Genomic DNA, 21,380 nt, shown 5'->3' on the forward strand with positions numbered 1-21,380 from the left:
GTCCCAGAAAAAGAGTCGTTCCTCCGAGACTTCCTCCTCCTTGTTCCTCACGCTCGAATTCCCACCACCCTGCCAGTCAGCACGTCTGCCGGCCCCTCCGGCCCCCTGGGCCCTGTCTGCGCCCTTCCTGCACATCCCAGGGAGCGAGCTGTCCCCTCAGCTGTCCCCTCAGCTGTCCCCTCAGCTGTCCCCTCAGTGTGGCAAGTACAAAGCTAGGCGTGAGGGAAGGGCGGTCCAGCCATGCCCCGGCTGGTCACAGCGCAGTGTCACAGGAATATGCTCTGCTCGGGGCTAAGTATAAGCTGGCCCTGGGGTTAGGTTTCCGTGGACGGCCCACGGCATGGCAGGGACCAGCAGGAACCAGGCACCCAGCCATGCCTGGCGCTGCCCAGAGAAGGTACGGCCAAGGCAGGTCTCTGATGGGGTGCAGCCTGGGTGGGCAGGCGGCCACGGGGAAAGCTGGGCAGAGGGTGGTGGGTTCAGGGATTGACCAGAGGAAAGGGTCCATTGCGGGTAGGCAGCCAGTCACTACTGGAAGGGCACAGGCTGGGCTGAGCATCAGTGGTCAGGAGGGACAAATGTCCAGGCAACAGGCCAGAGACCAGTTAGGAGACCCCGCGTTCCAGTGACCGTCAGGCCAGAGACCAGTTAGGAGACCCCGCGTTCCAGTGACCGTCGGGCCAGGCACTGACCGCCATCCAGACACGGCACAGAGCCAAGGGTCAGCGGCACACAAGAGTTCACCCTGCCCGCCAAGATCTGGAGGAAGAAAAACAATCAACAAATAGTTCAACACGTGAAGACAGTTTGCGGTCAATGCCATGAGGAAGGGACGGAGGGTGGGGATGCAGATGGGGTGGGCCCCCTGCGGCCAGGACCAGCGGGAGTCGGGACGCAGCTGTCCTGGGGTAGAGGGACGGATGGGGCGTCTCAGAGGAGCCGGTGGAGGACCCAGGACCACGGAGCCGCCCGCACAGCCGTGTCCCCTCGAGTGCCTTTCTGAGACTTGGCCACGTCCTCACGCCTTCGGGGGTCCCCAGCGCTCCCCTCTGCCCCTGACCCCTCAGGACCCACCCGATGTCCTCTCCTCTGAGAAGCCTTCCTGGTGGCTCTCGGGTAGACTGAGGGGTCCCCGCTGCGCTCCGGGAGCCTGTGACAGGCTGGGTTGCGGTCACACTAAAGGGCAACGTGAACCTGTGTCTCCCACCGGGCTGGGCAGGCTCACAGTGGCCCCTGCCCAGCAGCATGCCCGGGGCACTGGTGGGCACCCGACCACTGGAAACCGAGAGCCAGGCCCCCTGGACACAGGGGCAGAGAGCAGGGTGGTGGGAGCACGGGGCCACGTGTGGACAGCAAGCTGCCCGCACCACCGTGGCCAGGGGACCCTGCCCAGGGCCCCGCTCAGGAGACAGGGCTGCACACACCAGCTGTTCCTGACTCCACGCCTGCAGGTAGCTGAGGTGGGTGGGGGCCAGAGTGCCTGGGAGCTCAGGGGCAGCCGGGGCGCACAGAGGACAGGGCTGAGAGGTGGCTGGAGGTCCACAGGGGAGTTTTCAGTGACTGCCACTTATGGACTGATATCGGCTGCACTACCCCGGAGCTGCAGAGGTGGGTACATGCCCCCCCATGAAGTCTCTGCCTGCAGAGGAAGAAAACCCCGTTCATCTCAGAAAAGCAGAGCGGGGTGCATCACTCCGGTGGGGGTGGGGGGTGCACAACATGAACGGGCCCCACTCAGTGTTTGCCAATCACTTTACAACATGCCTTCCCCGGTGGTGGGGCCCGTGGGGTCCGTGGGGCTGGGGGCCTCCCGCTGCGGCTGAGGGGCCAGTCTCAGAAGTCACGCCCTCCCAGTAGCACCGGCACCGGCACCACGGCCCTTAGCGAGACCGCCGGTGCTGGCACCCCGACGCCCAGGTCCGGGGCCTCGGGGTCCCTGCCTGTGAGATGGGTGAGTGACGCCCAGGTCCGGGGCCTCGGGGTCCCTGCCTGTGAGATGGGTGAGTGCCGTCCCCGCACGGTCAGCCCTGACGCATGCGCGCTGCCCCCACAGGTCTCCGCCGAGGCGGGGGTGCTCTCTGGGTGATGAAACCGCGCGGAACCTTCCGTCACTCACTGTTTCCAGCTCTGCCTCCGCACCCCCTGCGCTTACTCACCAGCGGCGGCTGGTTGGGCAATCCGGGCTCTGCAAAAACAATGCAGGGGTCAAGGGCAAAGCCAAGCTTTCAAAGGGAGCTCACGCCGCCACCCAGGGGACCCTCAAAGGGAAGTTGTTTTTAATCTGGGGGGAAAAAAACAACAACATGTTTGTCTGTGCTCCTGGACTGACGCGGAACGATGTTTATTAGTGCCAAGGCCGGCCTGCGGTCTGGTGCCCGAGCTCTCCAAACCGAAGGCCTGCCTACCCCGTGGAGAACCAAAGTGTCCCGTCAGCACAGCCCAGATCCTCCGTGTGTGCACAGGCCCCATCAGCGCCCCCAAACACCAGGTCCCCTAGCCCCAGATCCTCCGTGTGTGCACAGGCCCCATCAGCGCCCCCAAACACCAGGTCCCCTAGCCCCAGATCCTCCGTGTGTGCACAGGCCCCATCAGCGCCCCCAAACACCAGGTCCCCTAGCCCCAGATCCTCTGTGTGTGCACAGGCCCCATCAGCGCCCCCAAACACCAGGTCCCCTCCCCGAGCCCCAGATCCTCCGTGTGTGCACAGGCCCCATCAGCGCCCCCAGACACCAGGTCCCCTCTCCGAGCCCCACCGGACGTGCCCTGGGGCAGCGGGACCCCTGCCCACCCCCATTCATTCTGCAGGTGCATTCGGCTGTGGCGTCCACTATTCCCTGACCTGGGCAAAGGGCAAGGACCCGGCCAAGAAAGTGGGGGGAACAGCCTCCTGCACTGCAGTCTCTAGCCCTTCAGGGGGTGTCTCCCCCACCTCACAGAGCGCCTCTCAGGGGCCGCAGCTACCACGGTGCCTGAGAGTCCCCTTGGCTTCCCCCAGCGTCAGCGTCAGGGGTCGGGGCTGGGCTGGGCCACCCCTGGGCTTGTTCACCCGTCTCTGTTTTCACTCGCCCTGCCCCGACGGCACATGACGTGAGAGGCAGCTTCTCGGGTGCGTCTTTGCCATCTGTCTCTCTCTTTTGGGGGTGTTTCTGTGAAGGCCTCTGGCCATCAGTCAGTCTTCTTGCATGGTTTTTTTGTTTGTTTGTTTTTGTTTTTTGTTTTAAGAGTTTTGTTGTTGTTTTTAACACTTTAGGTAACAGATGTGTGTCTGTGGTGTCCTGCAACGTGGCTACAATAACTTAGTTCCAGTCGGAGTTTCTTTGTTTGGTTTTTTGGGGGGTTTTTTTGTTTTTTTTAAATCTTCCAAACTTTTTACGTAGACTGTCGTGTCATCTGCAAATAAATGGATTTCATTCTTTCTTCCTGATCGATCATCGTACTGCTTTTTTTTTATTTATTCATTTTTAGAGAGGAGAGAGACAGAGAGGGAGAGAGAGGAGAGAGAGACGGGGGGGGGGGGGGGGGCTGGAAGCATCAACTCCCATATGTGCCTTGACCAGGCAAGCCCAGGGTTTCGAACCGGCGACCTCAGCATTCCAGGTCGACGGTTTATCCACTGCACCACCACAGGTCAAGCCTTTTTTTTTTTTTTTAATTTTTCATACTGCTTTTGTTTGGACTTGCAGTGCAATGTTGAAAAGTGATGGTGACAGGGCTCATCCTCGCCTTGTCCCTGATCTTAGTGGGAAAACAACACTCACAGACTGAAGCCTACATACTTCACCCTCACCATGAAGTACGATTTTGCTGCAGGGTTCCTGTAGACGTTCTTTATCAAGTGCCTAGAGGAGCGTCCACTAGATTTCTAGTTTTTTTCCCTGAGCGTTTTGATCATGAATGGATGCTAGATCTTTCCAATGCTTTTTCTGCATCTATCGCAATATTTGTGTGGTATTTCTTTAGCCTGTTGATATAATTGATTACATGGATTGGCTTTTGACTGTTGAACCACCCTGGTACACCTGGGGTAAATCCCCCTTGACTGTGGCACAGAGTTCTGTTCATGCTTTGCTGGTAGGTTTGATTGACTAATATTTTGTGGGGGGTTTTCGCATCTATGTCCGTGAGAGATGTGAGTCTGGTTTTTCATTCCTGTAATGTCTTCATTCGGTTTTGGTATTAGGGTGATGCTGGCCTCATAGAACGGGGTTAGGGATTGTTTTCCCCCACTTCTATGTCCTGGAAGATGAAGAGAATCAGTATAATTTCTTCCCTAAATGCTCAGAGGAGTGGGGGTCCCCGTTCCTGCCACAGGAGGAGCCTGGAGCCCCCACCACAGGGTCCTGCACCCCAGCCCCTGCCTTCTCCCCAGTGGGCTGCCTGGTGCGGTGGGGAAGGGCACTGGGGACAAGTGACACCATGCCAAACGAATGTGACTGTAGACACGCACTGTGGGTTTCACAATGTTTCCATTCACAAACACAAACCAAAGAGCCTTCGCTGTCCTCAAAGCACTGAGCCTACAGGCCGGGAGGTCAGGGGACCCTGGGGGGGTGGCCTGGGACAGTGAGAAAACAGGACACTGGGATGCTGTCCAGACAGCCCCACCTGCCAGGCTCTGGGAGTCTGGACAAACTGTCCCTCCATGGTCCATGGTTTCCCCATCTGGGAAAGATGGACAGTGCTGGGTGAGCTCCATCACTTTATTATTATTCCTTACTAATGACACATTCTTTTTAGAAAATGTTTTCTTTTCAGATGAATCAAGTTTGCCCATCACCTTGCCATCTAGATAGTGCCAAACTGCCATCTTCCTCCTGTTCTCTTTCTGGACGTGTGTGCACCTGGGATGTGTGTGTATGTGTGCATCTGGGACGTATGTACATCTGGGACATGTGTGCACCTGGGATGTGTGTACATCTGGGATGTGTGTGCACCTGGGATTTGTGTGTATGTGTGCACCTGGGACGTGTGTACACCTGGGATGTGTGTGTTCCTGGGACGTGTGTGCATCTGGGATGTGTGTACATCTGGGACGTGTGTGCATCTGGGACGTGTGTGCATCTGGGACGTGTGTACATCTAGGATGTGTGTGTTCCTGGAACGTGTGTACATCTAGGACGTGTGTACATCTGGGACGTGTGTACATCTGGGATGTGTGTGCACCTGGGATGTGTGTGCATCTGGGATGTGTGTACATCTGGGATGTGTGTGTTCCTGGGACGTGTGTAAATCTGGGACGTGTGTGCACCTGGGATGTGTGTGTTCCTGGGATGTGTGTACATCTGGGATGTGTGTACATCTGGGATGTGTGTGTTCCTGGGACGTGTGTACATCTGGGACGTGTGTACATCTGGGACGTGTATGTTCCTGGGATGTGTGTACATCTGGGATGTGTGTACATCTGGGATGTGTGTGTTCCTGGGACGTGTGTACATCTGGGACGTGTGTACATCTGGGACGTGTGTGCACCTGGGACGTGTGTACACCTGGGATGTGTGTGTTCCTGGGACGTGTGTACATCTGGGATGTGTGTACATCTGGGACGTGTATGCACCTGAGATGTGTGTGTTCCTGGGACGTGTGTACATCTGGGACGTGTGTACATCTGGGACGTGTGTACATCTGGGATGTGTGTGTTCCTGGGACGTGTGTAAATCTGGGACGTGTATGCACCTGGGATGTATGTGTTCCTGGGACGTGTGTACATCTGGGATGTGTGTGCATCTGGGATGTGTGTGTTCCTGGGATGTGTGTACATCTGGGACGTGTGTACATCTGGGATGTGTGTGTTCCTGGGACGTGTGTACATCTGGGATGTGTGTGCATCTGGGATGTGTGTGTTCCTGGGACGTGTGTATATCTAGGACGTGTGTACATCTGGGACGTGTGTGTTCCTGGGACGTGTGTACATCTGGGACGTGTGTGCTCCTGGGACGTGTGTACATCTGGGACGTGTGTGCACCTGGGATGTGTGTGCACCTGGGATGTGTGTACATCTGGGACGTGTGTGCACCTGGGATGTGTGTACATCTGGGACGTGTGTACATCTGGGACGTGTGTGCACCGGGATGTGTGTGCACCTGGGATGTGTGTGCACCTGGGATGTGTGTGTTCCTGGGACATGTGTGCACCTGGGATGTGTGTGTTCCTGGGACGTGTGTACATCTGGGACGTGTGTGCACCGGGATGTGTGTGCACCTGGGATATGTATATGTCTCTGTAGTGTGTGTGCAGTTTTTGAAATGACATCACACTAGACCATCAGTTGTGCAGCCTTTTTCTGTTCCACATATTACGGACATCTTGTCTATAGGTGTGCATCTACAGGCACGTGCACACATGGGTGTGCACACGTGCACATGTGCATACATGTGGACACACACACAGATTACTGGCTGCAAAGTATTTCTGCTCTGGGACGCGCCCTAATTTGGGGAATCAGCATGCTTCTCCTGGCTCTGCTCACTGTTACTAATGGGCTCTTAAAGATGACGCCCCGTCCCGGGACAGCAGAGACCGGGATGGTCACCGCCTGAGCTTCCTGAAATGGGACCCCTCTTTCAAAGGCCTCCTGTGCCCTCGCCCTTTGGCCTCCGATGACTTGCAGTCAGAGGGTCTTGTCCTGGGGAACCCTGGCAGCACGTAAGGAGGCCCCTTGCCGCTGGGACTGGGCACAGTGGGGCTGAGCGGTCCATACTGACTGGACAGGACCATGATGGAGGCCCCTGCCTTCGGAACCCTGGGGCCCCAGGATCCAGGGGACTCAAAGGGTTGGTATAGCACCTCAGATCTCTCTTCAATGTACAGAGAAAGGAGAGAGCGGGTGACAAAATCCTTCCGCCCCAAGTAGCAGAGCGACCCAGCAGCCAGGGTCCAGTGTTAAGGTGCTATTTCTAACGAGAGTAGCCAGAGCAGGGACTCTGGGATCAGGCGGGCCGGGTGCTCAGCCAGGTTGGCCAGGCACCACTGAATGACCCTGAGCAGTCCCCCTACCCCCGCCCGGGTCCCCTCCCTGAGATGGGGGTTATTGGGAGTAACAGCCCCCCCGGGGGGGGGCTGTGTAAGAACCGCACTCACAGCGGCCTCTGCATCGCTTCCTCTTCAGTGCCCTCCCCCGATGGTCAGGGGACAGCGCTCTGCGCAGTGTGGACGCTGAGCCCCCACAGTCCGAGGCCCTCCGCTGCCCTCGGGACACGACATGGAACGCCTTGGCCTTGTTGCCTTGGGGACTGAACTGGGATGGCGACCCCAGGCCTTGGGTGCTGGCCGCACACCGAGCGGTTGGGGAAGGTCACTGAGAGGCCACGGGCACCCCAATTCCTAGCAGGGGAGACGGGAACCCACCAGGTGCCGCCCCGCTGGGCGTGGCCCGCCCTGCGCCTTCTGCGCCTGCGCAGCACGGGGTCGTCAGGTGGAAACTCTCTACAGGTGAGCTCCCGCACACCTGGCCGGGCCTGCGCTGGGGAGGCTGCCGGTATTTCAGGGCGCCCAGCCGCGGGGAGCGGGATGGAGCCGGGGGCGCAGGTGGGCCCAGTGCGGGGGCACAGGTGTGGGGGGAGCGCGCCGGTAGGGGGGAGGGGCGGCGCTGGGGACACCGGCCCACCAAGTCGTGGCTCCACACTGACACGGGGGTCTGGGTCCGGGCCCCGCCCCGAGTCGCCCCCAGCCCCTCTGTCCCAAGACCCCTACCCACCTCCCTGGGCCCGGCCCAAATCCAGAGGGCGAGCCCAGCAGCCGAGGGGACCCGGAGGAGCCAGGGACCGCCCCCCTGCCGCTGCCGCGTGTCCGCTGGGCCTTTGGGGGGGGGGGGCGGAAGAGCTGGGACCAGGGACAGCGGTGCTCAGGCTCCGGTGAGCGGCGGTGCAGTGCAGGTAATGTCCCCAGGTGAGTGCGGACCCGACCTCGGACCCTGCGCTGCAGCCCGGAGGCCACCCCCACCGGGTCGGGGACTTCTGTCCCCTCGTCAGACCAAAGGGCTCTTTATTCACACGTGGGTGAGACCCGGTCACCCGGTGACCGCTGCCCTCTGCCCAGCCTCCGGTAGGAAAACACCGTTTTTTAGCTGCTTCTAGAATGTCTTCAGATTTTTATTTGTCCTCCGTTTAAAAAAAAAAAAAAACTCTACCCAAAATGTGGAGCTCTTATCAGCGTGTTAAAAAACAAAAGCCCAGAGATAAGAAGTTGTTGAAGCCCCTGCTGTGCTGCACAGAGGTTTTCTCAGATGATATTTATTTTCGTTTAGCTTTATTTTCCCTTTTCCTGGCTTCTGGGTTGTGAGTTATCGGGAGGCCGACCTCTGACCAGTGCACGGAGGAGTGGCCAGTGTTTCCTTCCAAGACTTTTATGCCTTTGTTTTTTTTACACTTAAATTTTATGTCCGAGTGGAATTTTCTTGGTAAAGGATGTGATGGAAGGCGTTTTAAATTCTTCTTTTTCTGAGTAAGCGATGAGTGTTTAAAGACTACAATACACAACGCCTTGTCACTTATTTTACGATAAGACAGGAGCTAGGGACATGGGTCTGCCGCTGTTCCGGGGTTTTTTCCAAATGACCAACCGGTCCCAACAACGTGAAACAAGGGGGGAAAAAACAAAAACAGAAACACTTCCTCCGGGTGTGGCACCTGTCTTCTGTCCTGAGGCTGTTTGCAGGACAACACTGAACTGACCTGGAGCTCCCCGTTACATCAATATGATTCTGTGAAAGAATAGGCCAGGTCACCAGCTCAGTTATCGGTCCCGTTCAGCTCGTTAGGTGAGTTCAGAACGGCTCCTATTAGGAGCAAATGGGCCTGTGCCATTCCCATGCATGCCGTGTGTGTGTGTGTGAGAGAGAGAGAGAGAGACAGAGACAGAGACAGAGACACAGAGAGACAGAGACAGAGAGAGAGACCTGGCGGCCCCCAGTGCTGAACAGGGACACTTGCCTGGAGGACATGGCCCCCGCCTTGCGTGACTGCATGTCAGGCGCACACACCTGCCGTGTTTGTCCACGATCTTGCTTTTCTATGTCGAGTTTACGCTTGAAGCTGATTTCATTGACGCTTTGTACATTTTTCCCCCCCACAACAATATGTGTACCTCCAAACGGGGTTCAGTGACTGTCCATCGGCTCAGATCCCTGCCACCTCTGTGCTCCGTTTCCACAGGCTTCTGAATGGAGTTCCTCCGAGGACGAGGAGGTCCTCGTCCCAAAGCACAGCACCCCCGAAGAAGGCTCCCGTCACTGGCGTGGGAGCTCACTGGGCCGCATCTCCTACCGCTGGGGGAGGGGCCCTGGGGAGGGGTCCCCACTGCCTGCACACTCTTCGCAGCATTTGCCATCCCCCGAACAAAAGAGGCGGCTCTCTACCATCTGGGCCTCCGAGGAGTCCAACGGGCAGCTAGGACCCAACACAGACCCCTGGGCTCCTGAGGAAGAGCCACCGGGGCCAGCCGAGGTCAGCCAGCGGCAGCGGCGGGGACGGCGACAGCTAAAGGAGCCTCAGGAAGAGTCCCCAGGAGGCTGGACGGGAAACGTGGGCTTGCCGGGGATCCCAAACCCCGCCAGGCGGAGGCAGCGGGGCCGGAGGAGGCTGGCGGCTGTGGTAGGCCCTGCCAGTCCTGGCCCTGGCCCTGACCCCAGCCCTGGCCCTGTCCCTGTCCCCGTCCCCGGGAGGTCTGGGTCTTCTGGGAGGTAGCTTGTGACACTTGGGAGCAAGAGCCCTTCTCTCACACTGAAGGACTTTGGTGCGGGCATGGTGTGGTCACAGGCACCAGGTGACCTTTCTAATGTCTGGACCCCTCTCTGGGAGGGAGGACCCATCGCTTGTGCCATTAAAATATGTGCCCCACCACCCCCTCCCTCCCCAGCCTCCTCAGCACACTGTTATAGACCTTCCCGGGCCCTGGGGACAAGACAGGGTGACGTAGGAGCCCCAGACAGCCGCTCACTGCCCTGTGTCCCTGCACACTCCTGCAGCCACCCCCAGTGTCACCAAGGGTCCCATGTCATGGTCAGTGGGAGGGTCCCGGGTCCCTGTCCTGCTCTGAGCTCTGCTTCCAGCCCCCAGTGTCCCACCAACATCTTGTCCCAGAAGTTTTCTGAGAGGGTCTGCCTGCTGGGGAGACCACTTGCCCCGCCCGCCCAGCCCTGGAGGGGCTGCCTTCGCTGAGGGGTGGGCCACCTCCTTTCCCGCATCCTCCAAGCCTGTCCTCTGAGGTCCAGCCCTGACACACACCCCGTGTGGTCTGCCTCCACCCCCCCAACACCACCAGGCTCCGTTTGAGCCCCTGTCTTGTTCAGCAGAAGAGGTCACCCTGCCCTGTCATCCCCCGCACTGTCCTGGGCCCCCCTCCCCTGCAGCTGTGGGAAGAGGGGCCTCTGGGTAACATTGAGACATGGGCTGTCCACTGCCAGCCAGACACTGTGTCTGCAGAAGCAGCCCTCCCACACCCCCAGCTGACCCTCTCGGTCCTGTTCCCTCCCCTCCCTGGCCACCTCTCTGTGCCCAGGTCAGACTCAGCTCCTCGGGTCCTGACCCTGCCTGTCCTCACAGCTGTCCTGGGCCTGCTGGCTCCATCACGGGGTCACAGCGCCCTGCTTGGGCGTGGGGTCCGCACGGGCTGTTCCAGCCACTCCAGCTCACCACCCAGACGGTGCCTGAGCGCTGGCCGGTGGGGTCTGCGGTGTGGGCTTTCCCCCCAGCGAGAGCCAGCGCCCTGCAGGCGTCCCTCTGAGAGCCCGCCCCTCCCGCAGACAGAGCGCGTGAGGCAGTGGGAGGCCCGCCAGCTGCTGAGCATCGAGAAGGCCACCCATCACGAGCTCACCATGCAGGACGAGTGACCGCAGAGCGTGCTTCAGCTGCCCGCCCCTCCGCCCGCCCGCCCCTCCGTCCACCTGCCCCTCCATCCACCCTTCTGCCTGCAAACCCACACCGTCCTCGGGATGTGACCCTCCCACACACACAGTGTGCACTCGGGTAGGGTGGGAGCTGTTTGTTGATAAAGATCTTGTTCTTGTTGCTCAGATCCCAGTGTGGTCCTGAGAGGCGCCATCATGGGGGGGGCAGGCAGGTGCCCAGACATGGTATAACCCCGCCCACCGGCATAGCCCCGCCCGCCCCTGCTCCTCCAAGCGTCCAGGACTCCCTGCCGTCTTCGCAGATCCAGGCCAGGGAACTCAGGCTGGGCAAAGGCGGTAGCAGCCCACATCGTGGCCTCAGGATGTCACCCCAGAAAAAGCCCCGAGCCAGGGCTCCTAACCCGAGGGTCTCTGGGACCTGCAGGTGCAGGTGCTGTTCAGTGGGGGCTGTCCCTCCCCAGCACGGAGTCCCCGGACCCCCAAAGGGTCAGAGGCATTTCTGACCCTCACACTCTGGAGAAGGAGAAACAGGCGTCCCCTCCGCTTCAGTGACGCAGAAAGCACCCCAAGACCCGTCTTTCTGGGACGCACTGTGGCCCTAAGTTCAGAGCTGGGTCTTGGGTCTTCTTATAGATGTTCTCATCTGCCCCTCACTGTGTGTGACACCGTCTGTCTTTCTCCTGCTAAAAACCTGCTGATGTCTCCTGTGCCCTGGTCCGGGCCTGTCGGGCAGCCCAGCTGCTCTCAGGAACACCGGCCGGCCGGCCGAGCTCGCTGCTGGGGCAGGCTAAGTGGGCGCCCAAACCCTCTCGTGCTGGGTGGACACCGGACACGTAGGTGGCACAGGCGGGCAAGGTCAGGGTTTCTGGACTATGGGATGCTGACAGCAAACCCCGTCTCCCTGGAAACACCACATCCCTTCCAGGGTCCTCAGCAGGGAAGGAGCGTATGGGGGGGCGCCCTAACTGACCACAGAGTGCCCTGCGGGTCAGACACAGGCAGCAGTGTCCTTCCAGCATCTGCTTGTCAATTAAAATGCCCACGAGTTTAGTCAAGCAATTTTTTTCCTTTACTTTTTGTTAAATAAGATTCCAGAAAGGCTAGTGCACTCAGTAGAAAAGTTGCGATTAAGAAACGTACATTCACATTTAACATTTCAGTCCATTCGCTTGTTTTTTTAAAATAAAAATAGGACGAGTTATTCAATGACTTGTCTCAAGGTTTAACAATCTTGGAAAAGACGGGAGGGTGTTCTACAGTGTTCAGTTGACATAAAAATAGACCCGTATTGATCATACAAATCTACCAGGGGGGAGGTGACACCGGGTTGTCATTCCGTCATCCGTGTTCACGTGTAACAAAGCATGCTCACTGAGCTGTCCTGGGGGGAGGCCACGCCCCGTGCCACCATTCCGTGTCCCTGTGGAGGGACGACCCTACCAGGCCTCCACACTCCGCTCCCACAGAGGACAGACACCCCACGGCAGGCGTGGTCCTCACCTAGAGGAGAAGGGTTCTACCGCTAAGAGGTGGTTACATTCCGTATCTTCGCTTGTGCAAGGCGGTGTGCGATTGGTGTGAACGGGGCGTGCGGCGTGCGCAGGAGCTCGGCTCCAGGACCCGCCCTGCCGGGGACGCCCTGTGGGGGGCGCTCTGCAGCCAGCCAGCAGATGGCCCACGGGCGCTGCCCCTGGCTGTGCATGCTGGGTGATTCCAGACGGGAGCTGAAGTCACACACTCGGGAAGGCAGGGCACGCGGCCCGCATGCGCATGGCTTGGGTGTCCACGGTGTTTCCAGGGCTTGAAGGCAAACTGCCCCCTCCCCCGCAGGACAGTGCTGGGAGGGGCTCCCACTGTGGGAGGGGGCAGCAGGCTCCCTCGGGGTTCCCGGGACGAGGGGACGGTCCCCTGAGACATGTGCTTCGTGCCCGGGGTTGGGGGGTGTTGCTGGTGGGAGGCAGAGACGAGGGCTGGCTGGCTGGCGTGCCCTGGGCGTGTCGGGCCCAGACGCAGCGTCTGGTGGCTATTCCCGCAGACCGCCCGGCCCGGTGAGGCCCGAGAGGCCGGACAGGGCTCCTGGTGGTTGGTCTGGGTTACCCCTCCATCTAAACGTCGATTTTCAGTAAGTGCCTGAAACTCCTGAAGTCTAAGCTGCCAGTACCATGAGACTCAGGGTTTGGGGGACGGCCAGACACCTCTCTTCGGGTCCCCAACTCCTCCCCACCATCATGATCCCTGTGAACCTGCTCCTGGGTGCCTTCTCATCCCGAAGAAGAGACACTGAGCCCCTACAGCAGGCCAGCAGGTGACAAGGACCCCGGGCAGCTCTGACCAGGAGTCAGGAACTTGACCTGCACCCAGGTGTGTGACGTGTGGGGCATCCGTTCGGTCGCGTCTGATGCCAGCAGCACGGGGTGCGGTCCCCCCACTGAGCTCTGTCCTCGCACACAGCCCGGCGTGTGACCTAGACCCACCCTCGGCCTGAGGTCCTGAAAAGGTGACTGCGCCCAACACCCCCTGAGGAAACGTCACGTCATCGTCCACTCTTTGGGGAGCCTGGAGCCGTGATGACCGAGAGGGACGGACCGCTGGCTCAGGCTTCCAGCTGCACAGCCTGCTCCTCGAGACCAAACCGGCCCTTTGAAACAGCTGCCTCTAGAAAGGCTGGGTTTGGGGTGGTTGGTTTTTTTACGTTTGTTGTTTTTGTTAACGGAAACCATGACAAGACGGGCGAGTCGGGTACCGGGTGTCACCACACACAGAGCCCACGGGCTGCATGTTTCCAGAATCAGAAGAGCCCAAGCCCAGAGCCCACGGCAGCCTGTTGCCCCGGGCGGCCCCTGGCTGACCGGCTGTGCACACATGTCTCGGACAGGGCCCACCACACAAAACAGGCCAGCAGGATCCTGTGACTCAGGGGGTCACAGGGACACCCAGCACAGAAGGAGGCACACACCAGAACCAAGACGGGTCCCAGGAACACGACACTCGGGCTGACCCGGCCCTTCCCTCTGAGTGCCAGAGGGGGCAGGGCTGGACGCTACTTGGAGGTGGTGGTCGGGAAGACGCACAGCATTCCTATCCGGGGACACAGGCCTGGCGTCTGGAGGCTGGCAGGTCCCGCCCAAGGCCAGAGCCCACGGCGGCCTGTCGGCCACGGAGACAGGTGTCCTGGACGATGGGACAGCCCCAAAGATGACCGGACGGGCTCACACTGGCCCCTGCTCCCCAAGCCCGAGGTGCAGAGAGCTAACCCCACAAGAAGAGCCCGCCGAGCTGGGTCTGCAGGAAGGTGGGAAGTGGGGGTGCCCACAGCACCCTCAGTGTGGGCACCTGCCTCTCTCAGAGTCAGCAGTCTACGCAGGGCCAGACCCGTCTCTGCATTTAGAGTTAGTTATTGCTTCTGGGGACACCAGGCCTCTGAAAGCCCTGGTGGCTTTGGAGTCTGGAGGACACAGCAGGTCTGGGTGGCTGGGTCTGCACACGGACACCGCGGAGGGCACCGGCCCAGGTCGGCGGTCTGTGGAAGCGTCTGGAAGTTCAGGCTACGTTCTGCTCTACTGAGGCTGGGCATGCAAGTGTCATGCAGGGACGCGCAGGGTCACACGGGGACGCCGGGGGTCATGCCACAGGGGCGAGGACGGCCGAGCAGGGGTGCAATGCGTTAGAAGCATCACGCGTCGGGGCGGCTGCCCCTCGTCTGGTGGGAGTGACGAGGGCACCGGCACCGGCGAGCTATTTACAGAGCTTCCGAGTCGGCCAGGGTGCCCGCTGGCGGCCCTCGCACCTGCGCGTGGACGTTGTACGAGATCAAAAGTAAATAAGGCAACACGACAGTCGTATCACAAACGAGAGGAGGTGCTTCTCCTCAACCCCAGGGGCTTGTGGCTGTGCGTCCTGCCTCGCAGGGGCAGGCGGGCTCGGGGCTGCTGATGGCGGGCGCGCGGCTCCTGGGGACCTCGCCAGGCAGAACCGTCGCCGCCTGTCACGGCCTTGTGCACGTGGTTCAGTGGACCCAGGTCCCACCCAGAGTCTCACAGGACATCTGGCCAAACTCAGCGCCCAGGGCTGTAGGATGATGACCGCTACCTCCGCGGTGGCAGCGGCAGCTCCCTCGCCCCAGAGCCACCGTGCCCAGCTCTGCGTTGTCCTGACCACCCTGACGCCCTCCCCCACTTCCCAAGTCACGCGAGCCCCTGGATAGCGCGGTCCTCTCCCCAGCTGCGTCCCACCTGCACGCCCCTCTCTGCAAAGCGCCCTTTGCTATGCGGCAACAACGTCACAGCTCAGTGGGGCGGGGGGCCGCGTCCTGTCCACCCACCTGCTTCTGAACGGAGCGATGGCTGTCGCTGGCCAACACAGAGGTCCTCAGGAGGGCGGTCCCATCCCGCCCACTGCCCACCCACGTGACCTGGTGCCATCCCCGCTGAGTGGGGGTCACAGCTTCCCCAAACAGGAGGCCACGTCTCACACCACAGACCCAGGTGCAGTCACTGTCCCTGCTGACCGCACGGGGACCTGGAGATTGACCACCGCAAACTCCGAAGCACACTGCCCGCCAAGAAAACGTCCGGTAAGCATCACTTGTTTCCAAAGTCAACGAAGCCTGGCACTGCCATTCAACATACAGGGACCCAGAGGCCCCTCGGAAAGCACTGACCCCCCAGCACAGTGACCGGACAGAGCAGGGCGCCCGGGCTTCCGGGCAGGGCTGGGGGGCCCACACAGAACAGGACACACTGGTCACAACAAACGTGTGGTGCAGGCCCAGCATCCAAGAGGCCTGCCTCTGGCTCTCAGCACAGCCGACTCTTGAGAAATGGGCAGCCACACCTCCCTCCGCACAGCGGGACCGGGAACCCTCAGTTCTCCCCAGGCCACACGTCCAGGGCCCCGCGGGCCTGGTCCCAGCCCTCCCTCACAGCCAGAAGCAAGGCCTGACCGCCGCCCCGGGCTCGTGCGGCCTGCTCACAACCAACCAGCCACACGTGGCTCCGTCAGCCTGCGGCCCCGGCGGATACACTGGAGGTCCCCAGAGCCTGTGCTGACCTGGCCACCCTGGGCTGCGGCCTCCCTCTGCACCGAGGACAGGATGGGGCCGTCACAGCTGCCGCAAAGCCTCGTGTCCGTGCAGGCGGGGTCGCCCTCCCCGAGTCACTGCCCAGCTGCCTTGGGTCTTGCCTGGACAGCGCCCCTGCTCCAGCCTGACCACTGGCCCGGCCCTGCTCTGCTGGCCGGGCTGGTCCTCCTGGAGCGACCGAGGCCCAAGCATTCCGCCCTGTGCTCCCAGCGGCCAGCATGGGCTCCACTAAGCCTCCTTCCCAGCGGCTCCTGGGGGCGGGGGCGGGTCGGGGGGCCGGGGGGCGAGCCCCGAGCCCTGCAGAGCCCCAAGCCCGGCTACAACCGGGAGGCTGGCCATGGGGGTCACGGGAGGGCGGCCCACAGCCAGTCTGGTCTGGAGGCCAGCTCTCCCGTAAGGACACATCTTCCGCTCCGAGCTCAGGGACCTGGTTTGCGAGCCGTTTCCGTCAACCCTGCCTTCCAGGAAGTAGGTCAGCATCTCGCCCTTGCCCTTGACGCTGACCTTGCCACGGCACAGGAAGTGGTACGCGCCCTGCCGCAGCAGCCGGTGCACCTCCTCGGTCACCTGTGGGCAGGAAGGTGGCCGTGACCGTCAGGCAACATCCGGGCCTCCGCTCCTCCTGCAGCCGCGCTGGCCCCTCCCCAGGAAGGACGTGACGCTGGCCCCTCCCCTGGGAAGGACGTGACGCTGCCCCCTCCCCTGGGAAGGACGTGACGCTGGCCCCTCCCCTGGGAAGGACGTGACGCTGGCCCCTCCCCTGGGAAGGACGTGACGCTGCCCCCCCCAAGGACGTGACGCTGGCCCCTCCCCTGGGAAGGACGTGACGCTGGCCCCTCCCCTGGGAAGGATGTGACGCTGGCCCCTCCCCTGGGAAGGACGTGACGCTGGCCCCTCCCCTGGGAAGGATGTGACGCTGGCCCCTCCCCTGGGAAGGACGTGACGCTGCCCCCTCCCCTGGGAAGGACGTGACGCTGGCCCCTCCCCTGGGAAGGACATGACGCTGGCCCCTCCCCTGGGAAGGACGTGACGCTGCCCCCCCCAAGGACGTGACGCTGGCCCCTCCCCTGGGAAGGACGTGACGCTGGCCCCCCCCCCAAGGATGTGACGCTGGCCCCTCCCCTGGGAAGGACGTGACACTGCCCCCTCCCCAGGAAGGACGTGACGCTGCCCCCTCCCTGGGAAGGACGTGACGCTGCCCCCTCCCTGGGAAGGACGTGACGCTGCCCCCTCCCTGGGAAGGACGTGACGCTGCCCCCCCCAAGGACGTGACGCTGGCCCCTCCCCTGGGAAGGACGTGACGCTGGCCCCTCCCCTGGGAAGGACGTGACGCTGGCCCCCCCCAGGAAGGACGTGACGCTGGCCCCTCCCGGGAAGGACGACAGCACAGGGGACTCCGAGGGTCCCTGATGGGACAAGCCCAGCAGCCCCCTCCTGCCGGCCCTGGACTCCATGGGAAGTGTCCACAGCACGTTGGAGGAGACACCCCCCCCCCCCCCGTGGCCTATTTCTGGTGTCTTTATCCACCCAGGACCCGGCTCCTGCATCCTCGGGGCGGTCATCCCAGCCAGCCAGCCCACACGCCACCCTGCCCCTCACTGGACAGTAGTGCCTCCCTACAAAGGACTTGGCCTGTCCCACCAGCTCCTGTCCTGGCCCCTGAAACATGCAGCAGGTCCTCAGTGAGCGTCCCTCCAACGAAAGAACCCAGAAGTGCGTGCGGACACGCGTGGCCGGCCTGACCGGGACCGTGCGGACCCGAGCGTGCCATGGCCGCTGGTCAGTGAATCCCTGGCCTGGGTCTCGGCCTGCGGGACGGTGCTGCTGCCTGGTGGACTTGGGACTGAACTGACCTGGATTCTGCCGGGGACCCCGGTGCTGTCCATCCGACTGGCCACGTTGACCGTGTTTCCCCAGATGTCATACTGCGGCCGGCGAGCCCCGATCACTCCAGCCACCACGGGGCCAACGTTTATGCCTGGAGGATACCACCACGTGGGGTTCGGGGGGTGCTTCCAGGGCATGGCACCACCCCTTCTGGACCACGGACTCCTGGGGTCACCCAGCTCAATGCTCCCCGAGCAGGAGCCCCTGCCTCACGGGTGCAGCTCCGTCCTGACCCGAGGACAGCGTCCGTGCCGAGTCCTGCCCGGAGGCTGACCGCTCCCTCGGTGGGACCACCTGTGCCCCTGGAGAGCCCTCCCCGGAAAGATCAGGGCTCCTGCCTGCTACCTGGGTGGGGCCTCACAGCTGTTTGGGGTGAGAGGCCCAGAACTGATCACAGCACCTCGGGATGCTTTGGGGGGATGGAGCCCCTTCTCTTTATGGGACTCAGGGCCCGGGGGCCCGGGAGGAACACGAAGTGTCCATCACCGTAGAACCGTCTTCCCATCCCGTTCTCCCATGTTGCTCTTTCTAGCTCAGCCAGTGGCACCAGTAACGATACAGACACGAGTCTAGTCAGCCCCCCAGAACCTGGGCAGTGGGGCCGGGGAAGGGGGGGGCAGAACTCTGCAGTGTGAGCTCCACCACGGCCAGGTAAACGTGGGACCCCGAGAGGAGCCCCGGGGCGACCACTACCTCCGTGGCTGGGGGTCAGAGGGAACCCCACCACCGACAGGATGCCCCGGTCCACGTGGACGAGACTGAGCCAGGGTCCAGCCTGCCTTGTGACCTGCCAATGTCACAGTGTCTGGGCTTGTCTGGGGGAATCCCTGACGAACCCTCAGACGGGTCTGCTGCCACGGCCCAAGGGAGGCACCAGCTTCCGCCCGTCTGTCTCAGGCCCACACGGGGGGGGGGGGGGGGGGGGGGGGGGGGGACGCAGAGCTGGTTCAAGTTCACCCGAACTCCACCCACTGAGGGTCACCCGCTCCCGCCCCCACATGCTGACCCAGCCCTCTGGTCTGTTTTTAAGGCAAAATAGACGCTTAAATTCTGAAACAACCATCAATCTCCTGTTTGACTCTATCCTGAACTAGTAGGAACTTTTCCGGTACTGTCTTCATCTCAGAAAAAAAACTGAATTTAAGACTAAAACAGACCCTACCATTTTGTAAAAGTCAAGAAGGTGGTCAGATTCCTAGAGCTTCCCCTCCTCACTCACAGGCGGAGGGGGAGGGGCCAGAGGACGAGGACCCCTCCCCCAGCCCTTCCCCCACACAGGACTGGGCGGCCTTAGGGGTCAGCCACAGGACACAGAGCGCCTCCCCCAGCCAGGTGTGGACTCAGAGGGGCGTCTCAATGAAAACCAAGAATTCTGTGTGTTCCGTGAGCTGGACACGAACACCCAGCTTTCTGGGACAGCTGTCCCTGCGTCCCCACGCTGTCCCTCTGGCGATGTCCCCCTCCTCTGTCGAGACCCCTGCTCCCCGGGGGAGGGCCCAGCCGCCAGCCCCCGGCGTGGGTGCAGGAAGACAGCGCCACGTACCCACACGGAGCACGAAGTCGTTGTAGGACTGATAGTTGATCTCGTCCAGGACGTCGAACATCTCGATGGCGAAGTCCGCCAGCGTGCTGAGGTGGGAGGAGATGCACTTCTTAGCCTGGATGTGAGCAGACGTGGGCTCTACGTTAGCGGAACGAGGGGCCGCGGAGCAGGTGGGGGGCCCAACCTGTAGCCCTGGAGGGCTCGGGACCCCACATAAACACGACAGCCCCCGGAGGCGACCCGTCCTGTGCCCCCAGGGCGGGCTGGTCTGCACCCTAACCCAAACCCTCCGGCTGCCTCGGGGCGCTCTGCACACCCCATTCGACGGGCGAGAGATGGAGACAGAGGCCGGCTGAGCCCAGGCCCAGCCCAGGCTGCGAGGGGGCAGCCCTGTGAGCGGGAGACCAGGTGCCCCCGGTCCTGCTAGGCCCCCATCATCGCCACGTCATAAACGAGTAAGACAGGCCCACAGACCCCCCCCAAGAAGCAGCCCCCCCCCTCGCTCCATCCCTGCCTGGGCACCTGCCATCGCTTGGTGCTGTTAAAAGATCCTTTCTTCTGCAAAACAATGACAACTATACATTTAAAATTAAAAAAAAAACACACACACACGAGATTTCTCACTTTTCTTTTTTAAGGGTTATTTTACTAGTCCTCAAACTTGGCAAACAAAAGCTTTTTTTAAAAGAGCCACTGAGGCCTGCCTGACCAGGCGGTGGCGCAGTGGACAGAGCATCGGGCTGCAACGCAGAGGACCCAGGTTCAAAACCTCGAGGTCACCAGCTTGAGCCTGGGCTCATCTGGTTTGAGCAAGGCTCACCAGCTTGAGCCCAAGGTTGCTGGCTTGAACAAGGGGTCACTCACTCTGCTGTAGCCCCCTTCCCCCTCCATCAAGGCACATATGAGAAAGCAATCAGTGAGCAACTAAGATGTCACAATGAAGAATTGATACTTCTCATCTCTCTCCCTTCCTGTGCCTCTCTCTGTCACAAAAAAAAAAAAAAAAACCACACAAAAACAAAACATTAAAAGAGTCACTGAGGCCCTGGTCAGTTGGCTCAGTGGTAGAGCGTCGGCCTGGTGTGTGGATGTCCCAGGTTCAATTCCCAGTCAAGGCACACAGGAGAAGCGCCCATCTGCTTCTCCATCCTTCCCCCTCTTGCTTCTCTCCCTCTCCCCTCCTGTAGCCATGGCTCTATTGGAGCAAGTTGGCCCCAAACACTAAGGACGGCTCCATGGCCTCCTGAGGTGCTGAGAAGAGCTTGTTGCTAAGCAACAGAGCAACACCCCAAACAGGCAGAGCATCCTCCCCTGGTGGGCATGCCGGGTGGATCCTGGTTGGGGCACATGCGGGAGTCTGTCTCTCTGCCTCCCCTCCTCTCACTAAAATAAAATAAATAAAAATAAATAAAAGAGTCACTGACATTTTTCAGAGCAGTCTCAGGTTTGCAGACACTGAGCCCGGGACAGGAAGGGTTCCCATTGACTAACCACAGACATACACAGCCCTGAAGTCGGGTGACAGCCGACCTCCACTTTGTTACTGGTCAGCGTTGTCCTGGGTCCCTGGATTCCACATAAACTCAGGCTCGGTCAGCTGATATCACAAAACATCCCGCTGGACTTCCGACTGGGATCGCACTAAAGTCCACAGGTCAGCCGGGGATAACCGGCACTTTAACAGCCCTGGGTGTGTCCACGCAGGCACGAGGACCCCCCCACCTGGACAGCCCGCGCCCGAGACCGGCGGTTCTCACAGAGACCCTGTGCGCAGTTAGGTTCACGGCGGCTGTTTAACTGGGGGGCGGGGGAGCATGGAAATACGGAGCCATGTGTTTTTAGCTTCATCTCCCAGGTCCTGGCTCCTGGTGGGCAGGGCAGCCGCCATCTTGCGTAGACGACTCTCACATCCCGCGGCTCTGCTGTAACTGCTGGTTGGCTCCACGATCTTCATTGATTTCCAGCCCGTGGGGTCCGCCCAGCACTGAGCGTCACCGCGAGCAGTGGGTTCGTCTCCTTCTTCTCAC

General features: G+C 60.9%; 2 protein-coding genes across 3 annotated transcripts in view; one reads left to right on the plus strand and one right to left on the minus strand.

Moving 5' to 3' along the window:
- Positions 1-9,101: 9,101 nt before the first annotated feature.
- On the plus strand, positions 9,102-10,838 carry CCDC201 (coiled-coil domain containing 201; the record flags this gene model as incomplete). The annotated part of the gene is made up of 2 exons (XM_066240379.1): positions 9,102-9,587; positions 10,739-10,838. Coding segments are annotated over 2 exons (573 nt in total), but the record flags the coding sequence as incomplete, so codon positions are not given.
- A 1,057-nt stretch (positions 10,839-11,895) lies between these two features.
- ADCY1 (adenylate cyclase 1) overlaps positions 11,896-21,380 on the minus strand; it is a 42,157-nt gene continuing 32,672 nt past the window's right edge. For both annotated transcript variants that reach the window (XM_066238704.1, XM_066238705.1), the window contains exons 18-20: positions 19,354-19,468; positions 17,777-17,901; positions 11,896-16,490 (exon numbers count right to left, since the gene is read on the minus strand). In XM_066238704.1, coding sequence (XP_066094801.1) covers positions 16,152-16,490; positions 17,777-17,901; positions 19,354-19,468 — 579 coding nt within the window. In that variant the 3' untranslated portion in view covers positions 11,896-16,151. The remainder of the gene's footprint in view (positions 16,491-17,776; positions 17,902-19,353; positions 19,469-21,380) is intronic.

Source organism: Saccopteryx bilineata, chromosome 7, assembly GCF_036850765.1.
Source record: "Saccopteryx bilineata isolate mSacBil1 chromosome 7, mSacBil1_pri_phased_curated, whole genome shotgun sequence".
NCBI lineage: Eukaryota > Metazoa > Chordata > Mammalia > Chiroptera > Emballonuridae > Saccopteryx > Saccopteryx bilineata.